This window comes from Canis lupus, chromosome 15, assembly GCF_048164855.1.
Source record: "Canis lupus baileyi chromosome 15, mCanLup2.hap1, whole genome shotgun sequence".
In the NCBI taxonomy this organism is placed as follows: Eukaryota; Metazoa; Chordata; class Mammalia; order Carnivora; family Canidae; genus Canis; species Canis lupus.
The window spans coordinates 16,815,374-16,832,225 of record NC_132852.1 but is presented as its reverse complement, the minus strand read 5'-3'; the positions used below and the strand labels follow the sequence as shown (position 1 = coordinate 16,832,225).

General features: G+C 39.3%; 1 protein-coding gene across 7 annotated transcripts in view; it reads right to left on the bottom strand.

Annotated features, from left to right (window-relative positions):
- The window catches only part of LOC140604687 (coagulation factor XI), a 53,806-nt gene that overhangs the window by 14,007 nt on the left and 22,947 nt on the right, over positions 1 to 16,852 (bottom strand). For 3 of the 7 annotated variants that reach the window (XM_072776066.1, XM_072776067.1, XM_072776068.1), the window contains 2 exons: positions 2,577 to 2,632; positions 604 to 766 (listed from right to left, as the gene is read on the bottom strand). In XM_072776066.1, the coding sequence (XP_072632167.1) occupies positions 604 to 766; positions 2,577 to 2,632 (219 nt within the window). Of the gene's footprint in view, positions 1 to 603; positions 767 to 2,576; positions 2,633 to 3,453; positions 3,786 to 9,107; positions 9,633 to 10,156; positions 10,297 to 12,355; positions 12,452 to 13,401; positions 13,581 to 16,852 lie in introns of those variants that run through there. The other 4 variants (XM_072776069.1, XM_072776072.1, XM_072776070.1 and 1 more) reach the window with 4 other exon arrangements.

The window sequence follows — 16,852 nt, the reverse complement described above, 5'->3', positions numbered from 1 at the left end:
ATTCCAGTTAATAGCTATAAATTATATTTGGGCTACAATTGAGATGATATAAAGGGATTCTTGTTAAAATTTTATGTCTTTTGTGTAGGAAAATGTATGCAGAAATATTTAGGGGTGAAGTGTTACCATGTCTCCAAATTAATTCAAATGGTTAAATAGATAAAGAACAAACGGCAAAAGTCTTGGTGGTGACAGGGGATCACTGTACTATTCTCTGAAACTACCTTTATAAATATGTATTTCCTAAGAAAATAATTGAAAGAAATGCACTGGTTTAAATAATATCCAATATCAATAATCAATCAAAAAGCAAAGAACAAAATGATTAAGAGGCATAAAAGTGGAGAGAAATAGGAGAGAAAGTGTATCATTAAAATCTAGACCACAGAGAAATTGGAAAGTCTACACTGAGAGGCATGCTTGATCTTTCCTGATCTGCCTAAACACTATCTTTTTTTTTCTGTAATATTTAATATTTTAATTGAAGGACAATATGTTTTCTAACTGTTAACCTCATATTTTATATTTATATGAATGTTTATTGGTAAATAATCCTCATGTAAAGACTATTTCCTCTATCTATGTAGAAATGCAAACATTTACCATTTGGTAGGATCTTGAGATGGCGATTCAGCCATGAAGGTGAAGAGCAAACAGCGTGGGTGGTGGGTGCAGACAAGCTGGCAGTGCTTGGCACTTGGCGTAAAAACGGTAGTGATGTCTCCTCCTTGAAAGCAGGTATCTGCCAACAGCTCAGTTATACAGCCTGTGATGTAATACATGGAAGGTCTTATTTTGGATTTTAGTTTCACATATCCAATTAGACAATAATCTCACAAAGACAAGCAAAGTAGATCTACTTAACAGAAAATATGCCTGAACGTCGAAATCAGAGCAATCAATACTTTTATGTTAGTGTATTGGATAAGCAGCCTCGGACAGAAAAGGAAATCATGAAATGGCCCATTAGCCTCCATGGAATTGTGCTGATGGGTGATTGTCTTGGAGACACGGATGCTTTGTGGGTAACTGAATAATTTCACAAAGCTTTATTGGCAAAAGATGTTCTTTAGGGTTGCATTGAAGTCTGGAATGGACCACCTACTTTTCCCTCTCCCTACTGTTCATATGTTGAAACTCTATGTTTATACGAAGCAAAGGATCCAGAGTGATCATTTTTCAGTAGGGTCTGATGGCCCTGGGTGTGGTATACTGTATCACGTCACTATTTAAAATGTGCCAGGTTAGTAACAGGAACTTTAGACTCTCAGAAAAATAACTGAATCCCATTCCAACTGAACCCATACACAGGTTTGTGTTTTTTCTTTTAAGGCTAAATTGCATAAAATTAATTTTTTTCTGTTTCTATAAAGAGATATCTAATATTCCAGATTGTGGCTCTTTAGGTCATTATTAGTCACTGAATAAAGGGCTGTAGCTTTTAATCTTGATATATTCCTATTAAGAAGTACGATCATATGGCCCAAAGTCTTAATATCTTTCATATATATAACATATACATTCTATCTATCTACCTAAAATGTATATATACATATGTACTAAAAATGAAATACTTTGGGAAGGATAAAACATAATTCAAATTCTTATTACAGTAAGAATAATAGGTGGCATAGCCTATTGTTAATGTAAGTAACAAACCACCTAGTGTTCATAGTATCTGCAACTTTTTCATTATAAAATTACAGATTTAAAAAGAAAACACTAGAGCTGCAGACATCTTAAAATACCATTATCACTCATCACTGATTTGGTGGTAATCATTACTCTGCACTTTTAGACCTAAGTCTTCTTCTGTTCTATCATGTGTTAATAAGAAGCATCTATTTTTATATCAGGGTTGTTTTGTGTGTGTGTGTGTGTGTGCGTGTGTGTGTGTGTGTGTTTACATTTTAACTAACTGTATTGCAATATAATTGATTTTCTTGGTAATCCTGTGTATTTTTACTTTATGCCTAAAGGGATCTGTGGGAAAAAGGGGTCAAGGGTCCCTGCCACAGACTTGGCTCAAAACCCACCACATACACTTCTAAATTACCCAACTACAACCTTTGCATATAGCATAATTTTCTCCAAAACTGGCAGCTACCCAAGAATGACCTGGAAGTTATCAGAAGACTGCCTCCTTTTTCCAAGCTCTGTGTTGCTTCCAACGGAGCTGTAAGGCCGCCCCCATTAGTGAATAATCTATTTGCACTCAAAATACTCCCACTGTCCACAGAAATCCCACCTTAGTGCAAAGCAAAGTACTAATTACCACCAAACTAGTAATGATAGATGTATATTTGGATGTAAATATAGGTAAGAACGTGGATAAACATATAGACCTCAATTGCTACTATTATGAACAATTCTGCACCTTAATTGCCATCCCTGCTTTGAAAATCCCTGGAGCCTTAAGTGAAAAATAAACTCATTACATCCTTCCCTGGAGTAGATGGCGTGGGACCCTGGGATGATTTCTGTCTCTGGCCTTAAGCTCTTTTGTTTTCTTGTCTTCAAGTCAGGGAACCAAGCAAACTATTTCTAATTCATACCTAAGATTCAACTCTACTTACCACCAGAAACTGAAGCAAATAAAATGAAATGTACCATTTGATATAGTACAATCATCCTACAAAGAGAAAAACGTGCATGTGTTTAGAACACAGAACGTGAATTTACAATTAGTTTGCTGACATCAGGGTTCACAAGAAATAGGGAGGGAGGGGAGTGGTTCATTCCATAGTGTTTGCGGGGTTCTTATCATCATGCTGAATTGTACCTTCCCCAAATCCTAGGACACTCCTCAGCATGGTTGTGTGTAGTGTTCAACACCTTCCTGAAGAACCCAGAACCTGACAGGAGAAATGACACCCCTTATCTCTGCGTCCCCGCTGCCTGCAGTTCACCATTAACTAGATATTTCTCATTGCCCTCATCTGACCCCTCCCCCACTCCAATTTTTCCACTTGTTTTCTCTTCCAAACTGCTTCCTTTCTTTCCATCTCTGAAGTCTCTCCATACCTGTCGAGGAGCTCTAAATAAATGATTTTATACTCATGAAGTTCCCCATTTTAAAGATTCTGCTGGAAATATATTCATAGGCCACCTTGGTGGCCAATAAATCTGCTTATCCCCCCAAAGCATTGAATTAACGGCTCTATGAAAAACTATCAGTGAGAAAAATCAAGACTTGTTTTTTAGTATTGATTTTGAAAATCTCTTTAATTCATAAACTACTTGTCATTGATTACAAATTACTAGTCTTCTTTCATTCTGCATCTTCTCTCAACTTGGTTATAGATAAAAGCTTCTAGAATATCAAGTCGGACAAATTTTTATCAATCAATCATTCTCTATTTTAAAAGTTTGTAAAGTCTCTGTCATAAAAAAAAAAAGTCACTTCAAGGAATCATTGCTGGAGAGAAATCTTAAGAGTTTTTGAAATCGTACCTGAAAACATTTTGTTTGCTTGTTTGCCGCATTCTTAGTAAGAGTGTTTTTCTTCTTCCCAAATGGTCTTCATCCTCTTCTAAATGAACTTGTTCAGGTAACGCTCAATTTAATATTTACTTTTACCCGTTCCCAATGTTATGTAACATTGTCTCTTTGTGGAGCATGTCTGCGAAAGCCCTTAAAATCTCGGCATTATCAAAAATGCACCTTGGTCGAGCTGCTTGCTTTCTCAATACATTAAAATCTTTTTGTCTTGTTTTACTGTGTATTCCAAAAAAATGACACGCACAGTGGAACTTGGGTTTGCCTGTGTGCCTACTTGCCAAAGCAGCCCTTAACCACACGTTCAACTATCAGCGGTTAATTATTAAATCTGGCCTAACCTGAGCCTCACCTTTTACAAAGAAAACAAGGTCTGATGGACTTATTGATGAGCAGTATAGCAGCCTCACCTGTTGGAGGCCTATGTTGATATGGTTCTAAGAAACTAAGCTCTTATTTATTACACTCACACACATTGAAAGTCTAACTTTTTTTTTCCTTTTTGAAAAAAATATGGGACTTTCGTATCTCTTTTTAGATGTTGGTGCCCTGAGACAAAAGGAGAGCTAGGAAGTCACATGTCTAGCTTTTGCAGGACAAGCAATCAAAAAAAATCAATTTTCTTTGTCTTGGAGGGCGCCTCCTAGTGATAGGACCTGGTACAGTTCATAGGAAAGCTTGCAAAACACTTCTCTGGGTTTCACTTGATTGTATTTGTTAAGCACCTTCCCATTGACCTTGAAAGACCGGCCAAGAGCTCTACAGAAGCCATGGATGAGGCATGTCCTCTATTACTATTCATTAGCTTGCTAGTCATGGCACTTGGGCAGAAACCATCCTTCTGCTCTGTAAGCCAGCTAGCTACCTGTGGGTCCTTGGTCAAGTTGCTTTATCTCTCTGAGCTTCAGGTTCCTCATTTATAATATTAGATAATAACTAGCCTTAAGGATTTCTATGTGATCTCTTGGAAGCCTAAAGAAATTTTTTAAAAATTTAAAAACCCTTTTTAGGGGTGCCTGGGTGGCTCAATCAGTTAAGCGTCTGCCTTCAGCTCAGGTCATGGTCCCCCGGTCCTGGGATTGAGCCCCAAGCTGGGTTCCCTGTGCAGGACGGGAGTCTGCTTTTCCCTCTCCCTCTGCCCCTCTCCCCTGCTTGCGTGCACCTGCCTTCTCTCTCAAATAAATAAGTAAAATCTTTTTTTAAAAAAACATTTTAATATGTCCCATTTATATAAATTTTAGCATAAACAAACAAATAAATTTAAGAGAAAGATGATCTTATGGTTCAGAGAAGACTTCTGTTTTCCAAAGAGAAGCAAAATAAGATTTCACATTTATAAATGGAGCTCATAATTGTTTTTAAAAATTCTGAAGATGAAAGAAGAAATAAAATTAGGGGTTTGCCCCCATTTGAGATCTTGTTGAAGTTACTGGTATCAGAGGAAATAGTATACTTTGTTCAGGGACACTGTGCTGATCTGAGCGTGATCTTTTGGACTTAGAAAATGCCACCAGTTACTTTGAGCCTCTCAATATTTGGAGGCAGAAACAAGACAATTTCATTTTATGTCTATTGTGACAAGGTTGATGGTATCTGAACGGTTTCTTTTTTTTTTTAATTTATTTTTTATTGGTGTTCAATTTACTAACATACAGAATAACCCCCAGTGCCCGTCACCCATTCACTCCCACCCCCCGCCCTCCTCCCCTTCTACCACCCCTAGTTCGTTTCCCAGAGTTAGCAGTCTTTACGTTCTGTCTCCCTTTCTGATATTTCCCACACATTTCTTCTCCCTTCCCTTATATTCCCTTTCACTATTATTTATATTCCCCAAATGAATGAGAACATATAATGTTTGTCCTTCTCCGACTGACTTACTTCTGAAAGTGTGTTGGGGTGCCTGAGTGGTTCAGCCAGTTAAGTGACCCACTCTTGATTTCGGCTCAGGTGGTGATCTCCATGCTGTGAGACTGAACCCCTCGAGGGGCTCCCTGCTGGGTGTGGAGCCTAAGATTCCCCCTCTCCCTCTGCCCCTCCCCCCTTCACATGCACTCTCAATGAATGAATGAATGAATGTATGGAATACATAGGCTTTCGTGGCCAAGTGCCTAGGTAGAAAGCTGACTCAACTGTAGGAACACTGGACACCACTTTTGAAATTTGCAGAAATCGAACTGCAGTGAAAGAGAACTTTGTGAAGGAGACAGTGAGAGTATAGTTAGTGAAGTAAGATAGATTAGAAGCTTAGCCCCATAGAGCCTCATTGGAGACTTTTTGGTTTTTTTTTTTTTTTTTTTTTTTTTTTTTTTTTTTTTTTGACTTTTTGAAAAGAAGATAGAAGCCAGCGTTGTGTCACAGAGGGCTGAAAATTATAAGGGGGATTTGGACTCAGAGGAGTGCTTTATGCAAAGTGCCGAGGATTGTGTGACATTCCATCTGGAAGGCAGTTCTTCGGATCATTTTAATTCATCTATTGCCAAGATTGTGTGACCTATCTTGGTGTAAAGAGTCTGTAGTTGCTTTCTTGAGTTTCCCATTTAAAATTAAGTACATTCCAGCTATAAAAAGGGGAACACATATTTATGATGTGCTGCTATTTATGAAGCTCAAGCACAGAATAGCAAATTTATGCCAAGATGGGTTTTCATGGAAAACTGATACATGGAGTTATATAAGGTCCTTACATCCCTGTATTGTTCATTCCATGAAACCCCATCTCTACCCTAAAGCTCCAATAAAAAGACTATAATGATAACCTTCCAGCCCTATTCAGAGAAACAGAAAGACTCTAATGACAGCAATACTTCATTGGGAAACCAGATAATATCTTCCTAAGTTTGGTTTAGCTAGTTAGTGAAACCTCTAAAGCCTTTGAAATAAAAAATTCTGAAATATTTTTGTCCATTCAAATAAAAGCAGAATAAAAGTCTTACTTGCATAGAAATTCTTTGGGATTAAATAGACCTTCCTTTCAAACTGACAGTAAATGTTCTAAAGACATTTTTTTCAATTAATGTCACTGCATTAGAATTCCAAAGTCAACTACTTTTATCTTAAAGGTAAAAACCCCTTCCATAAGTGAAACAAAATCTTTTTGAAGGATAATGGAAATGGGGAATTACTAGACAAAATCCTAGGAAGAATCCAGAACTTAGTCTAGAGAGACCTAAGTGCAAGTCAGAACTTAGAAATATTGGGACAAAGAAAATCATAGGTGTGTTGCAGGTGGAGACCCTCCTCTCGGTCACAGCCACAGTCAACTTGTTCTTGGAGCTCCCCTGTCTCTCATCAAGATTTGCTTTGAAAAGGGCGTAGCCTCCCATGTCCTACAACTCCATTCTTGCTGTTCCAGAAATATCCCTTTTTCATTATAAGGAGTTAATACTGGCCTTCAGTCGGGGTTTCTCAACACTGCCATTATTGATACTTGGACCATATTATCCTTTGTCTCGAGGGACTGTCCTGTGCCCTGCAGGATGGTTAGCAACATCTCTGGCTTCTATCCACCAGATATACCCCCCTTGCCCTGGTGTGACAACCAAAAATGTCTCTAGAGTTTGCCAAATGTCCCCTGAGTGGGGCTTGTACCCAGTTGAGAGCCACTGTTTGAGATGATAATGAAAATAACAAATGATGTTTATAAATGCTCCTGTCACCTTTTATTCTTCTCATAGAATGAAGCAACACAATCGGGACTAGAGACACGATCCGGGATATATGAATGGCATGCTCAGTCTAGCTCTCTCTGTCCTTGCCAGTGACCTTGAGCTAATCTTTGTTCCCCTTCAAGTCTCCACTTCCTCATCTTCAGAATAAAGATGCATTCATTCATTAGACATTCACCGAATGCCCATTTGTATGTGATATGAATGAAAGGGAGCCTCCTTCAAAGTTGCTCATGATTTAGGGAGGAGATAAAGGTAAACAATAATTAAAAGTTTTAAATTCAGATGAGAGGTCTCACACACCTTGGTGAGGAACGAGAAGGACGTTGGAGCCCTGGGCTAACCTGTGGTGTGTGTTCCCCATGCACATAGGCTGCTGTCACAGGGAAGAAGAATGCTAGCTTCAGGCCTGGTACTGCCACCACCCTCTCCTGGATGGCTTGGCCAGTGACCCACGCCTCCTCCTCACTCTTCTTCATGAGGGTGAAGTCATCTCAACCCCTGGCCTTCTTAGCCTCTCCCAATTTCTTAGTCCCATGAAGCTCCTCCTCTGATCACCCCTGTACATGAAAACATGGTGAGTAGCTGAGACCATGCCAGGACCCGGCCCTGATCTGCAACTTTAAAATAATCATTCATACCCCAGGGGAATTCCACATTTCAAAACTCTCCTCCTGGTTTTGCCCAAATGAGGTCATTCCCTGACTAGTGGTTGCCCAGCAAGCATTCCAAAGTCCTGTTCAAAGACCCATTTGAATTCATTCTAAAAGCCAGAGAGAAAAGATTCTCATAGCAAGCACTTGTCTACCTTTTAAAGATAAAATCATACCCATACAGAACAAGGACCACTATCTTTATTGCATGCCAAAGTAAAAGTTGGAATTGTATTTATTTTTAATTATCTCATGGAGGGATCCCTGGGTGGCGCAGCGGTTTGGTGCCTGCCTTTGGCCCGGGGCGCGATCCTGGAGACCTGGGATCGAGTCCCACGTCGGGCTCCTGGTGCATGGGGCCTGCTTCTCCCTCTGCCTGTGTCTCTGCCTCTCTCTCTCTCTCTGTGACTATCGTAAATAGATAAAAATTAAAAAAAAAATTATCTCATGGAAACCAGCCAGGTTTTATAAAATCTAGAGTATTTCTTTCTGTTTCCTATTGTGGGGCATGAATAACTCAGACTTCATGGCTTTCCTTCAGCTCACTCCCCACATTTAGCCCTTTCTACCACTTAGTGTGTCTTTGAGTGTGAAAGGGAAAAAACATCATTCAGAAGCTTCGCTCTTCTATTTTTTCTACTTATTTTACACAATATTTTGTAGATGGTCAGCTCTCTGTAAATGTCAAGTCAGTTTAACCGAACTCAATCCAAACAGCTGATATCAGTTATAGTAATCACTAACAAGTTTGGAGTTTGAGTTCTACACGGATTTGGATCATTTTTCTACGACCACAAATTTACAAGACTGAATTTTTGCAATACTTTAGAACCAATGCTTCTTGAATTACTACTGCAGAACCCAGTATGCACTGGCACCCCCTCCTGCACCCCACAGAGCAGACTCCTTGCCCTCCATGAAGGCTGTGTGGTGTGCCTATGGCAGGAGCTGCAGCCCCGCAGACCTCTCCTGCACACCCAGCCAGGGGCCTTGTGCCAACGCCAGCTAACAAGGTAGGAGGCCCAAATCAAAAGGTGCACCACTATTCTCCAAGGTTCAGAAAACACATCTCTTTCTTGGAAAAGTTAATATTCTACAGTTGGCAGAACAAGACCCAAGCTTACTGGCTCTTTGCCCCAAGTGAGGCAGGCAGTGGTAGGTTTTGATGACCATGCAGGCGACGAAAAGAGAAGAGATTACTGTCCCTAAGATATATATCGAGATCCAGAGGAGGCAGTCAGAGAAGAGCGAGGCCAGCACAAGCACGGTGCTAGAATCTGGAGTTACTTACCTTTCATTCTGTCTCACAATCAGAAGAACACACTTTTGAGTCACATTCTTTTGCCATTTTATTTTGCAACAAATAATTGCGGAAATGTTCACTTGTTATCTTCCATTATTAGCATTTTTACTGGAGGCTGACAGCCTGCCTCTGCACAACATTTTCCTCAGCAGCTTTGTGTGCACTGTCTCCTTTTACCCTTATGACAAGGACATGAAGCAGATACTATTCTCCACAATTTTGCAGACGAAGATTCCAAGGCTTAGCATTTGAGCTGGACCCAGGTTGTAAAATTCATGCTACAACCCGGGCTCTTTCCCATCTCTAGAAAGCTTCTTCGCACTGGTGACTTCATCCAAGACCGGCGTGCCCATCACCAACCTGTGTTTTCTCTAAAATCCAGTCCACATACTCAGCCACTTTGGTGTAGACACCTGGTTGTTCTCTGCGGCCACAGCCTTCACCCCAACTGGTGATGCCCACCAAATGCCAGTTTCCGTTGTGTTTACAAACTAAGGGACCACCTGAATCTCCCTGTGTCACAGTGAGTGGAAAAATGAAATAATACAAAGTATGACAGTTGTGCCTTTAAAATTCTGTAGTCACACCACACACAACACGTACATACAGTTCCTTATAGTTCTTTGGGTATCTTGCCTTCCTCATTCCTCTGGATGTGACGAAAATAAGTGAATTCAATACGTATGGTTGCATTTTCTATTTATTCCAAAAAGGACATGTTGATATCAGAATCTCAATGTCAAGTAAATCTAATGCTCTAATATTTTAGTACAGCTATTTTATGTACCATGGTGCTCCCTTATATATAGTATGCCTCTGCACAGATTATAATAGAATAAACATTTACACACACACACACACACACACACACACATATATATTCAGTTCATCAAAGGTTACTTTTGAAATTGTCAGATTATTTGGCTCCAATTTTTTAAAGAAAAATACAATGAAATGTACTATGGAGAATATATTTTGTAGTTGATTTTTCTCAAGTAGACTACTGTGTGTTTTTTTTTCATCACTGAGTGTATTACCTTGCAGGCATCTTTCCCTCCTTCTTTATAGCCAGCACAGATCATCTGTTTGTTTACTTCATAATCTCTATATTTTTTCTGGCATTCTTCATTTGGTACCAAAGGAATATTTGCCTTTTGTAGGCTATTTTGGATTTCCCCTGTGAGGTAATCAATATAAAACTTCAGAAGGAGGAAATACGATGAGTCTGAAACTACTAATGTCTTAAAGCAAATCAGTGTTATGAACCTTTCATTTAGGTAATTTCTTTAGGTAAAAATAGTAAAGGGTGAAAAAGTAGAGTTAATCACACCAACAGAGAGACACACAGAGAGAAAAGCAAAAAGAAATTGATAAACAGAGAGCTCCATGTACTGGCCTCTGATGTCAATGTTAGGACAACCCCAGCACCCCAAGGCTGACCAGATTCCCTGCCAACCTCTCATCCCAATAGAAATCTCTCAGAAATTCCCTCTTATCACCTCCAACCCCAAAGCTGGAAATTCTTATCTTTCAGTTTTTGTTTTATATATTCAACATGATCATTTAAAAACATGTGATGTTGGGGGGGGAACTCACCATATGCTCAGAAGAGTATTTTGTTTTTTAACTATGCAAATATTTTCCACGAAGAACGATTTATTCACAAATAATTACATTTCTGCCCGTGTCCAGGTTCCCCTGGAACATATGTTGGGAGCTCTCCTTTCTTAGTTAAGGTTACTCTTAAAATTTCTTTCTGCCTTAAGGTACCAGTCAAACATTTAGAAAATTTGAATTCACTGAATAAAGGACTAAGTCAGGAAAGAAGGAAAGATCTTGATGAGTTTAAATATGTAAAGAATGTGCAAATTTTATTCCTATAGTGTCTATCAAGAACAAAACTTTGGAAAGCGAGAAAAGTCTGTTTCATGGGAAATCCAAGGACAATTTAAAAACACCAACTACCCGTGAGCAGGGCTTCTTAAACTGGCGTCCACAGAAAGAATTCACTTGCTCTATACACTTGGATAGGAAAATACATCCTTATTTTCACCAATCTCCAACTGAAGTCTAACACTACCTTCAGCTATGAGTGCAGGCAATAAAAATGGGAGTGTTAGTAGGATGGCTTTGCCATTAGTCAAGAGCACAGATATTTTTCATCACACTTGTGATAGTTTCATGTGACAGCTGTGGCTGATATTATGGTAGTTACTTGAAAAACTTACTATTTAATATATTAAAGAAACTCATGCATTCCCGTATTGCATCTTTTTGAAAGTATTTTGATAACTCTATTGCAATTTCACTTGTTTCCTTCATATGTCTATATGTGCTTTTTAAGTATTTAAAAGCACCACGGCAGGGGTGCCTGGGTGGCTCAATGGTTGAGGGTCTGCCTTTGGCTCAGGTCATGATCCTGAAGTCCTGAGATCGAGTCCCACATGGGGTTCCCCGTGGGGAGCCTGCTTCTCCCTCTGCCTATGTATCTGCCTCTCTCTATGTGTCTCTTATGAATAAATAAATAAAATCTTTTAAAAAATAAAAAAATAAAAGCACCATTACAAAAGTGGCTCATAGGCTTCATCAGATTACAGGAAGGATGCATGAAACAACAATAACAACACAAAAAACATTTAGAGCCTTCCAGAAAAAGATGGTGTGCCTGCCTCTACTCCTGACCCTTAGTATAAAGGCAAAATAATGGCACTGAGAGATGGAAACACTATTAGTAGTGAGGACAGGATAGGCTTGAGTGGTCTTATTAGCCCCATATGGGACAAATCCTTTATCCCATAGTCAAACAAGTGACCTTTATTATTAAGTAAGATTCTTAAGAGGTTACCTCATAAATTTTTCCAGATCCAAAGAAAAATACATCTTCTCAAGAATCAGTGAGTAAATATTTGAGAATGAATAGATTGGAATGGTGATGAGTTTGGATAAAATTTCAGACAGAGGCCAGTTAAACTGATTCACTCTGTGTACCTTAAGGTAAAAGACTTGTTTTAAGAACAACATTTAAAATATCATGCTGGGGACGCCTGGGTGGCTCAGCAGTTGAGCATCTGCCTTAGGCTCGGGGAATGATCCTGGATTCCTGGGATCGAATTCCCACATGGGGCTCTCGGCATGCAGCCCGCTTCTCCCTCTGCCTGTGTCTCTGCCTCTCTCTCTCCCTGTGTGTCTCTCATGAATAAATAAATAAAATCTTAAAAAAATATATCATGCTGTACCTCTTTCTTTTGTGAAGCCCCATCCAGTTACCCAGCAATTAGTATAAGTTGTATTTGTATCATCTTTGGAAGGGAGGCATATTGGTTTTTGGAATTCTGAAAGGTAATTTTTAGATTAGAGTTTGATTAAACAAAGTTATAGGTATTGACTGTAAAAATACACAACTTCCTTTTTCCATATTCTCTTTCTCTAGCGTACTACCATGAAAAAATGACCCTTTTGCTTTCTATTTGATTGCTAAGGCCAATGATTCAAGAAAATTTCTCATTATCAGACTCATTTTCACATGACATTTTTGGTGCCAAATTTTCTCAATTAAATCTTAAACTCAGAACACGTATTTCTGTCAAAAGCATTTAGAAGTATTTTACTCTGTGTATGTTACTTTCAATAGTAATAACAGTGTCTCCACTGTTTGAAGCACTATTTTACGTGCTTTAACTTACTAATTAGCAATTTTTATGACACACCAACAGGTGACTATCATGCTCATTTTACAGATGCAGAAATTCGAGGTACAAAGAGGTAAAAGCAACTTGACCAAGGTCACGTAATCATTCCTGGACACAGAGGGTATTCACCAACTGTGGAGCATTGTGCCACGGAGGCCACACTTCCCACCACCACACTACCAGCTTCCCAGAGCTTCCTTCCACTCAAGTTAGACCTGGGAATTAGCATCTGGCCCTACTAGTCTTCATATATTCCTAACATGCCCAAAGCCACAGTCATCGTGCTACTCTTGCCAAAGGGAGCCATGCTTCCTAAACAGCCAAGACATTTCCCATGTGTATTATTTCAATAATGCATATGCACCTGGATTCCTACCTGAAGAGACCAATTTCTACTTCTTATCCCTTAAATAGAAGAGATTTATCCAAGTCACAGGTGTTGTCTCCCTTGGCAATTCCTCAACTCGCTCCCAACTCCATCAACCAGAAACTAAAGACAATCTCTCCAGATTCTACCCTTTTGCTCAAATTGATGTGAAAATTTAAAGCTGCTGAACTCAGCTGAATAGCTTCTCCTTAAATATGCTACATACCTGTATAATTCAAAGGAGCCTCAAGTTTTATTAAGGCAATATCGTAACTACCACCGTCTGTGATTTTGTAATTTTGGTGAATGATAATCTCTTTTATTTGCGAGAAAGGTGTTTCTTTTGTAATCTCTGACAGATTTAAAATGCCACTATAAATGCGCCAAACATCTGGCAAGGAGAGTCTAGGAGGGAAAAATAAAGACTCATTTGAAACCAGAAAGACAGCCTTTGTTTTTGGCCCTTTTTCCTTTCAATTTTACCTTTTGAAATTGGTGCTTTGGGCTGGGAAGAAAATACTGCAAATGGCATATTTTTACTTACCTAATTTCGCTTCCTGGCAACATGTCATCACTACCAGCAGCAGCACCGAATCTCTGAAGATTTAGTTAAAAACATTGAACATGTGCATTTATGTAGTTATTTCATTACTGTAAGTAAAAATGCAAGAGCATTGCTGTCCCAAATCTGAGAGAAACTGTCTGGGAGAGACTCATAGTTTATTGTGGGGAAATCCTGCTCAGTTCAGCAAACCTGAAAGCAATCGCTTCCATGAACTTGTCAGACTGATCGTACACACGCCCCCCTCACTGGGCAAAATTGGGAGGCTTCAGTGATACTCAAAAGTCATCTTTCTAGGCCTCTGGCTGCAGCAAGGCAAGTGGGAGCATCAGGCATGGGGCTCTGAGAGGAACTCCAGGGTGGTTCCAGACAGTAGCAGACAAGCCGGGGATCACCTGCTTCTGTAGGGCCAGGCTGAGGACAACAGAGACACAGGAGAACACCTACTCACCAGAGACCACTGAGCAGGAAAGGAGGAGTGAAGAAGGTTCCTAAGAACCTGAAGGATTCCCTACCCCCATCATCTTAGAGACAGCCCAGGCCTGACATGAAGAGCCACCTGCAAGATGGACCTGAGTGACAGGCTGAGCCATGAGCAGATACACCCAGCCTATGTGACTCTCAGAGGACCCCCCCACCAGAACTACTAATGACCCGAACTAATAGCTACTAATGACTCAGAACTAACCTGAGTGACCCGGCACCCTGAGCGGATGCACCCAGACTGTGGGGTCCTCAGAGGACCCCCACCAGAACTACTAATTCTCCAGTTTGCCTTGGCCTGTTCTAGAAAATTATTTGTGTCATTAATGAAAATAAAGCTCACCTCATGGCATGGCCAAAGAACAAAATCAGAATATAATAGAATATAAAAATAAATATAAATAATAAAATATCGATAGTTTCAGAAGTGTGAAAATTTAAATTAACTCTTTTTTAAAGGATTTTATTTATTTATTTGAGAGAGCATGAGTGTGGGGAGGGATAGAGAGACAAGTAGACTCCCCGCTAAGCGTGGAGCCTGCCGTGAGACTGAATCCCAGGACCCTGAGATCATGACCTGAGCCACAGTCAGTTGCTCAACCAACTGAGCCACTCTGGCACCCCTAAATTAATTTTTTAAAATATGAATACAAAGTAAATCTAAAATTAAGACCTAAAACAAAGTCTTATCTTTTGTAAAGATTTGGACATTTTTATCATCATGGAGAAATGCTAGATAATATTTGCATAAAACTCTAGAGAAAATCATACAAATAAGGGCACAAGTGATCTTCTTTCAATAAAATCAGTGTTTCCGTGTACATTATCTCTTACAAACTCAACAACACTGAGCCTTCAAGAATGAAAATTCTTAATATAAATTGGTGCAGCCACTGTGGAAAACAATATGGAGGTTCTTCAAAAATTTAAAAATGGAACTACCTTAAGATTCAGCCATTCCGCTTCTGGGTATATATTCAAAGAAAATGAGAAGACTACCTTGAGAGTTATCTGCCCTTCCATGTTCACAGCAGCATTATTTGTAATAGCCAGGACATGGAGACAACCTAAGTTCATTAATAGATGAATGATTTAAAAAATGTGGTATAATATATACAGTGTCTGTGTATATACACATATATAATATATACATATGCATACATGTATTATACATATGCATATAAGCATGTCTGTGTATGTGCACATACAATGGAATATTATTCAGCCATAGAAATGAAGGAAATCCTGCAATTTGCAACAATGTGGATGGGACTTGAGGGTATTATGCTAAATGAAATAAGTCAGAGAAAGACAGATGCTATATGTTTTCATCCATATGTGGAACCTAAAAAAAACTTAACTCATAGATGCAGAGAACAGATTGGTGGTTGCAGGGGAGTGTCACGGCAGGAAGGAGTAAAGGGTACAAACTTCTAGTTATAAATGGGTTCTGGAGACTTAATGTACAGCATGGTGACTGCAGTTAACAATACTTGAAACATTGAAAGTTGCTAAGAGTGCGAATCTTGAAAATTTTCACTACCCACAAAAAAGTAATTATGTGTAGTGATGGATGTGCAGATGTCTTAACTAACCTTATTAGGGTAATCATTTTGCAATGCATGCATATGTGAAATCATTACATTACACCTTAAACTTACACAATGTCATATATCAATTATATCTCGGTAAAGCTGGGGGGAAAAAAAGGATGAAAATTCTTGGTCCTAAATTGGAGTGCATTTTGTGAAAAGGGAGGACCTACTATTTCCCCTTCACAGGGTCTTTCCTTCCAAGTCAATAGGATTCCCCTTTAGCAATGCCATGTGTAGCAGAGCCACTACCTGGAGTCCCATGCTGCTATGTGGCAACCATGAAGGAGCCTTGCTCTGCTCAGCAGTACCATTGACTCTGGTATAGTCAGCAGCCAGATCCTCAATCCTGACACATGGCAACCAGGGACCTACCCTCTTAGTCAGAGCAAGAGGGAGAATTCTTTGAAAACAAAATACCTCCTGAGAGAGACCAAGTATCTTTTATTTTAGGGCTATTTGTATTTCTTGCTATTCCTATGCTTTGTCCATTTTTACATTTCTTATTTAATCATAGCTTATTGGGGGGGGGCAGTGATTTTATGTTCTAGGTATAGTGCTAAGGACTTTTAAGTGTATCACGTAACCCTTCTAATAACCTTACAATTAGATATTATTGTTCCTATTTTGCAGACAGGAAAATAAAGAGAGATTTACAAATCGCCCAAGGTCACTCATGCCTCTAATAAGTGACAGAGCTGTGACTCAAGCCCCATTCAGGTACAAGGTCTAAGTGTTTTAAAACTTTAAAACCCTGCCACATGTACAATTTTCCTTATAAAGTAGAAATATTTTACCAGATTTTATTCACTGAAATATATAACCACCTCCCATTTTTGTTTTCACTCTATTATTGAGTACATTTGTGAATCAAAGAGCTGAAAGCAAAAGGTCTATGGGCCTGGAAAATTAAGTCTTTGAAAAATACATTTGGGGAGTCGTGGATGGAGGTGGAAGCAGGTGGGGCATTTTTTCTTATTCTTTAAAGTAGGAGTGATAGCGCCCTGGGATTGCCAGCCCTGCAAACAGGCCGCACTGTG